At 44.1% G+C, this 8,038-nt stretch overlaps 1 protein-coding gene across 1 annotated transcript; it reads left to right on the top strand.

Annotated features, from left to right (window-relative positions):
- Nucleotides 2,241-3,215, top strand: LOC109230132. Its single transcript, XM_019395659.1, has 2 exons — nt 2,241-2,662; nt 2,861-3,215. Exons 1-2 carry the CDS (start codon nt 2,241-2,243, stop codon nt 3,213-3,215), a joined length of 777 nt encoding a protein of 258 aa, XP_019251204.1.

The raw sequence follows: 8,038 nt of genomic DNA, 5'->3' as shown, positions 1-8,038 counted from the left end.
ACCACAACAATAATTTGAGGGATAATTATTGGGGATTTTATGAGAAACAGGGGAAGGAAATAAATCAATTTAAAATCTCTAAAAATATAGAAAAATTATAAAAACCTTGTGCATGCTTATATATGCATATATATGCTATTTTGAAAGTATTTATGCATATTAAAAATATATAGGGAAAAATTGGGTATCAACACGTACGCTAGACGAGATTGTTAGTGCCGTACGGAAAAACCAATGTCAAGAGCAATTGAGAGAACAGAAATGAGAATTGAGAATGAAAGAAAGCTTGATTGTATTAATGAAAGCTATTACAGAAAAGCAACACGGTGTCGAGGGGGAGAGACACCAGTACAGAGAATTGTTTACTTGCTAGAAAGTTTGATTGCTTGATCCGCCCTAATAGTGCTTAAAAAAACCAAAGTTACAGTAGTATACCTAACAAAGCTAGAGGAACATAATGGAAGTACATGAAATAAAACTACTCTATTTACAATGAAATGGACTTAGTTTTCTACAAGGTAGAAACAGGTCCGTTGTCATCAACCCCCCCCCCCCCCCCATTGTATCATAACAAAATCCCATGTCAAAAGAGCCACCACGTCTGTGGAGGAAGGTATGCCCCCAGCTATGAAGAAGCTCCTCGAAGCGTGGCTAACTGACACACTAACAAGTGCCCTCAACAAGCCCGCTCCAGGCACGACTGTAGAAACCGTAAGGACTTGCATGACACACCAAATAGACGAGCAATGCAACCCACCCCCCTTTAATGACAGGTATTACTCACAATGTCATTGACAGTGTAGGTAGAAACACCCTCGCGGCTATCCTATAAAGGATGGAAGAAATGGAGAATGAAAACAAGGCGCTTCGAGATCAAATGAAAGAACACCAAGAAAGGCTCGATAAAATACTGGGCGCTCCTAAACTCTTGCCGAAGAGGGACGCCGGCCGGTTCGTCGAGCAACCACAGAGTGATGATGCAGCACCACATGTCATACCAAAAACCTTCAAAATGCCGCCCTACCTCAGGATATACAACGGCACGACCGACCCTAAAGATCATGTGCATTACATCACCGCCATAAAAGGAAATGACCTCGCCAAAGAATAGGTGTCTTCTATTTCGCTAAAGAAGTTCAGCGAAACCTTCGCAGGAGAGGCGTTAACATGGTACTCGTAGCTACCACCACGCTCCATAGAAACTTTTAAAGAAATGGATGACAAGTTCGTAAGCCCTACGCCGAAGCCAAATAGGCCGAGGCGAGAGTGAACGACATATTTGCCATTAAACAATCTCTGGGAGAGGGACTGAGGGACTTCCTCGCCCGGTTCAACCGGCTAAGGATGAGTCTGGCAAACGTATCCGAAGGGATGGCGGTCGCAGCTTTTCAGCTGAATAGAGATGGTTCAAGAGCAACTAGAAAATTGTTGAGTCAGTTGATAAAGTATCCCCCAACCACTTGGGATGAGATCCACAATGCTTATTGTGCCGAGGTCCGAGCAGAAGAGGACGACCTCAATGGACCAACTCACTTGACTAACCTCGGTACAAGCTGAATCCAGAAAAGATCGAAGAAGGGATCACCCAATTCCGCAACCTAATAGGGAATGACATCAACTGTATCTCTGAACGGCAGTTGCGCCCTCCCCCCGCTATGAAGAAGGCCCGTCCAGACCAAGGATAGGAACTCATCGGAACGAAAGAGGTATGCCTCCCATATTATCTACTCACAATTTTTGTATGTCACCAGCAGAGATAGTCTACGCCCTGGAGAAGCTCAGACCAAAAGTGAAGTGGCCGCCAAAGATGAGATCGGACCCAAAGACCAGAGAGTACGATGCCCTCTGTAAGTTCCACCAGGAACGACGACACAAAACTGAAAATTACATCGCCCTGAAGCAAAAAGTTGTGAATATGTTGCGACAAGGGCACGTTAAGAGCTGCAAAGAGATAGGGGAGGAACCAATTTCGCCAAAGGAAGCGAACACCAAGGACGGCCTAAGCCACCCTCACCAGCTCGTACCATCAACATGATCATCGGCAGTAGTGATGACGCCTCTATCAACAGCATGAAGTTCACCACTACCCACAAACTAAATTGAGCTATCACCCGCGAATGGTACGACGAACTCGTAGAAAGTATCATCTTCGACAAGTCGGACGTCGACTGTTTGCCTAATCTCATAATGATGCCCTCGTTATTACTTTACGAATTTTAGATATCGATGTTAAATGCATTATGGTAGATGACAGGAACGACGCGTGCATTATCCATCCCCGAGTGCTTACCCAAATGAAACTCAAGGATAAGATAGTACTGCGCTGCATTACGCTAACTGTTTTTAGCAATGCAGTTGAGCGTACATCAGGGGAAATTACACTCCCTGTTTTGGCCGGTGGCGTAAATCTGGAAACAAAATTCCACATCATGGACCAAGACATCGCGTACAATGCTATAGTGGGACGACCGTGGATACATCCCATGAAAGTCGTCCCCTCCAGCTTATACCAAGTCATCAAATTCCCAACTTCATGGGGAATATTCAGCATACTAGGAGAACAACGTACATCCCGGGAGTGCTACCGCATTGCCTTAGACAACACAACCACCCAACAAAGAAAGGACAAAGAAAAAGAGGCTTTGCAATCAGCAGGGTCGAGGTTGGAGCATGACGAGACTGGGGATGGCATCAAAGACCCCGACATAGTCGAAGTTTCATGATCGACCATAGAAGACCTCTACCTCGTTCAATTGATCCACAACGACCATAGCAAGAAAGCCTATATCGGTTGCAAACTTCGGGAACCAGGTAAATTCAGTCAATTCCTAACAGCTAATGCAGATTTGTTTGCTTTCAGCCATGCAGATATGCCAGGAATCCCAAAGGAAACCGCCACGCACAAATTAAACATTGACCCGTTCCACCCCCTAATGAGGCGGTTCAGGCATAAATTCAACTCTTCCATTAATGATGCAGTGTGCGATGAAGTGGAAAAACTGTTAGAAAATGGTTCCATCATGGAATCGAAGTACCCTAAGTGGATCACCAACATGGTCATGGTTAAAAAGAAGAATCGGAAATGGCGGATGTGCATAGATTTTATAGATTTGGACAAAGCATGCCCAAAGAATTCGTTCCCGTTGCCTCGCATCGACGAACTCATCGAAGCAATGGCCGGGCATGAGCTACTAAGTTTCTTGGAAGCTTACTAAGTTTCTTGGACGCTTACTCATGCTATAATCAGATCCTCATGGAAGAAGAAGATCAGGAAAAGACCACGTTCATAACCCACCAAGGAAAGTATTGCCACAGGGTCATGCCTTTTGGACTAAAGAACGCAAGATCGACTTATCAAAGGCTAGTGAAAAAGATGTTCAAGGATCAGCTCGGTAAAACAATGGAAGTGTATATAGATTACATGCTAGTCAAGTTCAAAAAGGGAGAGGATCACATCGATCATCTGAAAGAGACTTTCGACATACTCAGGTGGTATGGAATGAAGCTGAACCAGGAGAAATATGTGTTCGGCGTAGCCTCAGGAAAATTCCTGGGTTCCTGGAATCACATCGAGGGATTGAGGTCAACCCAGACCAAATCAAAACCATCGAGGGGATACCAGAACTCTTGACCACCAAAAAATAGGTCCAAAAGTTGAGTGGCCGCATCGCCGCCCTATCAAGGTTCATCTCGCGGTCATCGGATAGGTGCCATAAATTCTTTGGCGTACTTAAGAAAGACAACGGCCTTGAATGGGCTTCCACATCCAACCCCTGCGAGAACTGAAGGCATACCTCTCGTCTTCGCCCTTGCTTTCAAAACTAGAGCTGGGGGAGCGTCTCCTCATTTACCTAGCCGTATCCGAGGTAGCTGTAAGGGCAATCTTAATTTGAGAAAACAAAGGTACGCAATCTCCCATATACTACATTAGCAAAACACTAGTCGATGCCGAGATGAGGTACCTGCACCTCAAGAAATTGGCTTTGGCCTTAGTCACAAAAGCTTAGACCATACTTCCAATGCCACCCCGTCTCGGTCGTCACAACTTTCCCCCTAAGAAGCATTTTACATAAGGCCGAGTTATCGAGAAGGCTGGCCAAATGAGCCATCGAGCTAACTGAGCATGATATCACCTACCAGTCACGAACGACGATAAAGTCACAAGTGCTCGCATACTTCATCGCCGACTTCAGCGCAAAAATAATTCCCGAAGTTGAAAGGAAGGCAGTCCAAACTTCCCTCCAAACACAAGACTTCTAGGTCCTATACACCGATGGGCTTCAAACGCATCGGGGTCCGGGCTAGGACTTGTACTCGAAGTCCCAACAGGTGAAGTGGTTTGCTAGTCCATAAGATGCTCGGATATGACTAACAACGAGGACGAGTATGAGGGCGTAATTGCAGTATAAGACTAGCACACAAATATGAGGCAAAACGATTGAAACTACGCTGTGATTCACAACTCATAGTCAATCAAGTCACAAGGACTTTCAAAATCAAGGAACAAAGATTGAAAGAATACCAGACCGAAAACTGCAAGCTACTGCCTAAGTTCGATGAATGCCAGCTCGACCAAATCCCATGGGCACAAAATGCCGAGGCAGATGACCTTGCCAAGCTAGCCACAGCTACCAAAAGCATCATGATCAGAGACAAAAACGTGGTCTACCTCATCAACTCGTCACTAGACCAAGTCGAGGTAAGAACCATAATCTTAACTTGGGACTAGAGCAATCGCATTACCGCATACTTGCAGGACAGCACACTCCCTGGCGATAAAAAAGAGTCCAAGAAACTAAGGATACAAGCGGCTAGAAATAAATTCCTCCACAACGATCTATACAAGAGAATATATGGCGGCCCTTTGGTAAAGTGTCTGGGACCAAATTAAACTCTATGCATCCTCAAAGAAGTCCACGAGGTTCATTGTGGGGCTCATTCCAGCAATCGAGTACTGGTCAGATGCCTCATACGAGCGGGATACTACTAGCCCACTACAAAAAATGATGGCGCAGACTTCGTGAAGAGATACGAGCAGTGCCAAAAATACGCCCCAATGATCCACCAAGCCGGCGAAGATCTCCACTCGGTCACCTTACCTTGGCCGTTCATCAAATAGGGCATGGACATCGTGGCCCCCTCCTAGCGGGGCGAGGTAACATCCGATTCCTTTTGATTTAAACTGACTATTTCTCTAAGTGGGTGGAAGCAGGAGCATTCGCCCAGATATGGAAACAAGAGGTGATCACCTTTATATGGAGAAACATCATATACTGGCTTGGCCTACCCAAGGAAATCAGCTGTGACAACGGACCCCAATTCACAGGAAAGAAAATCGTCAAATTGTTCGAAAAATGGCATATCAAGAGGATACTCTTGACCCCGTATCACCCGGCAAGCAACGGAAAAGAAGAATCCTCCAACAAGTCGATAAGGGACTGTGGCCTAAAATATTACCATAGGTACTGTGGGCCTATCGAACCACTCCAAAGACGATCACGGGAGAGACTCCCTACTCTTTTATCTATGGGACCGAGGCAGTAATATCGGTCGATGTCGAAGAACCCAGCGTAAGGTACTCCCATGAGAGCGGCACAAGTAACGACCCAAGCAGGAGACAGAAACTCGACGAGATGGACGAAAAAAAAGATATGGCTTACATAAGAATGGTCGCCCAAAAACAACAAGCAGAACGCTATTACAACAAGAAAGCAAGGGTCAGGCCGCTTAAAGTCGGGGACTACGTACTAAAAGCCAAAACTCCAGATCTCAAGGATCCCAGAGAAGGCAAGTTGGGAACAAACTGGGACGGACCGTACAAAATCAAAGCAAAAACAAATAAGGGTTCATTCAAACTATAAACAATGGAAGGAAAGCTACTCCCAAACAACTAGAATATCAGCCACCTCAAATACTTCAACTTCTGAGTGAAAAAGCGTCCGCCAAGTGGTACTCTTATTTCCTCACTTGAGTTTTGTCCCAATTGGGTTTTCTTGAGGTTTTTAACAAGGCAATAAAGGGAACGCTTCGAGTTGAAGTATGCAAAGGCAGGGTCGTGGTCACTATTTCATTGCTCGACCTTTCAATAGTCAATACTCTCTAGGTCAACCAATGAAGGGACTAGATAGACTGGGATTGGGATTGGAACGCCAGCCAACACCCAAAAATCTATAAATTTCTCCAAGTATGTAACCTAAGCAAAAATGTCAAAGCAATAAGAAATCTATGCTTATCAGCGCGTCCTCTCCATGTTAAGTTTAAGTTGGACCCCGTTCGAACAAACACCTATCGGCCCTCGACCGCCTAACGAAAGGTTACGTTCGACCCCGCTCAAATAAACACCTATCGGCCCTCGGCCACAATATTAACAAAAGGTTACGTACGACCTCGTTCGAACAAACACCTATCGGCCCTCGGCCGCAATACTTACGAAAGGTTGCATTCGATCCCGTTCAAACAAACACCTATCGGCCCTCGCCCGCAATATTAACGAAAGCTTACGTTCGATCCCGTTGGAACAAACACCTATCAGCACTCGGCCACAATACTTACGAAAGGTTGCATTCGACCCCATTCGAACAAAACACCTATCGGCCCTCGACAGCAATACTAACGAAAGGATGCGTTCGAAACCGTTCGAACAAACACCTATCCGCCCTTGGACGCACTCACCACAAAAAATAGAAAAAAAACCAACGAGGGAAAGAGTGAAACAGGCAAACAATAGAAGCAAAGACATACAAGCACAGAGAGTAAATCACGGGAAGGGAAGGAGATGCAGAAAACATGTTTGACATTTCATACTTGAACATTTTTACAAAGTGTTATGCCCCACAATATTACGTCGATATTACGTGCCGCAGTATTATATTACGATGAAGTTACGCCTTGCAGTACTACATTACGATGATGTTACGCTTTGCAGTATTAAATTACGACGATGTTGCACCCTGTAGTATTGTACGTTGAATTTGTCGTAAGGTAATTGATATCAGTCCAAGGAAAAGATTATTTGGAGATTATAAGGATTATGCTATTTCAAACAAGTGATGAGTAAATTCGTGAAGGTGAGAGGGGAAGCAAGTCAAAGAAAATGAATTTTCGTCCAAGTTTTGCATGTTGGGATAAAATTCGTGCCGAGCGTTAATACTCGGTATTTATGGACTAGTACCATACAAGGTACCACATGGCCATGATAGTAAGATGTATAAGGTATGTTAAAAGTGGATAATATTTTAAGTAATTTGAGATAGTTCTTAATTATGTGGGTAATTGGTAAATTATTAGTTAGTGGGAGATTAATTAAAATTTTGATAATTAAAGATTTTAGATAACTTAGCCCTCCCAAAAATGTGGCAGCATCCTCCATGATTTTTAAAGTGATACTAAGTCTTACATAGGTGGAAAATTTAGGGAATTAAAAGGCTTACTCATCTAATAAGTGGGCCACACCCACTATGAGAACTTTCCTACAACTAGTGCTATGTCTTACTTCCTAATAACAAAAGATCAAAAATTAAAGAGATGAGTTTTGAGGGGCTGGTCGAAATTTAATCCCTCAAATAGCAAATATCCCATATCAAATATTACAATACAAAATGACATATGCATTGAGATCAAAAGGTGTATGCCTAGATATCAGATGAGATGAAAAAGGCCAAAATATGGGATTGGAAGATTGATTTTACAATCAATGGGCGTGGGAATAAGGGTCAGTTCTGTGTTTGTGTTTGTTGTGTTTCTTTGTGTTTGAGCAGCCACTAGCTCAGAAGGGAATCTGAAGCTTCATTTGGGTGAAGATACGAATGAAGATTTGTCCAAATTAAACACTGTACTTAGAGGTTGAATGCTATTTAAAGGAGTACGATGCAATCTTTTCCAAGAATATCATACGGATTTTTCCAAGAACGACCCCTCGGAGCTGAGTGCGTGCAAGGACGAGACAAAGAAATGGAAGAAATGATGGCCCAGGTGCGCGAGCAGATGCGCGAGCTCATGCGCGAAGTCGCGCGTGTTAGGGAGCTGAGGCAGAATGATG

This window comes from Nicotiana attenuata, chromosome 7, assembly GCF_001879085.1.
Source record: "Nicotiana attenuata strain UT chromosome 7, NIATTr2, whole genome shotgun sequence".
NCBI lineage: Eukaryota > Viridiplantae > Streptophyta > Magnoliopsida > Solanales > Solanaceae > Nicotiana > Nicotiana attenuata.
This window is presented reverse-complemented; position numbering and strand designations above follow the sequence as displayed.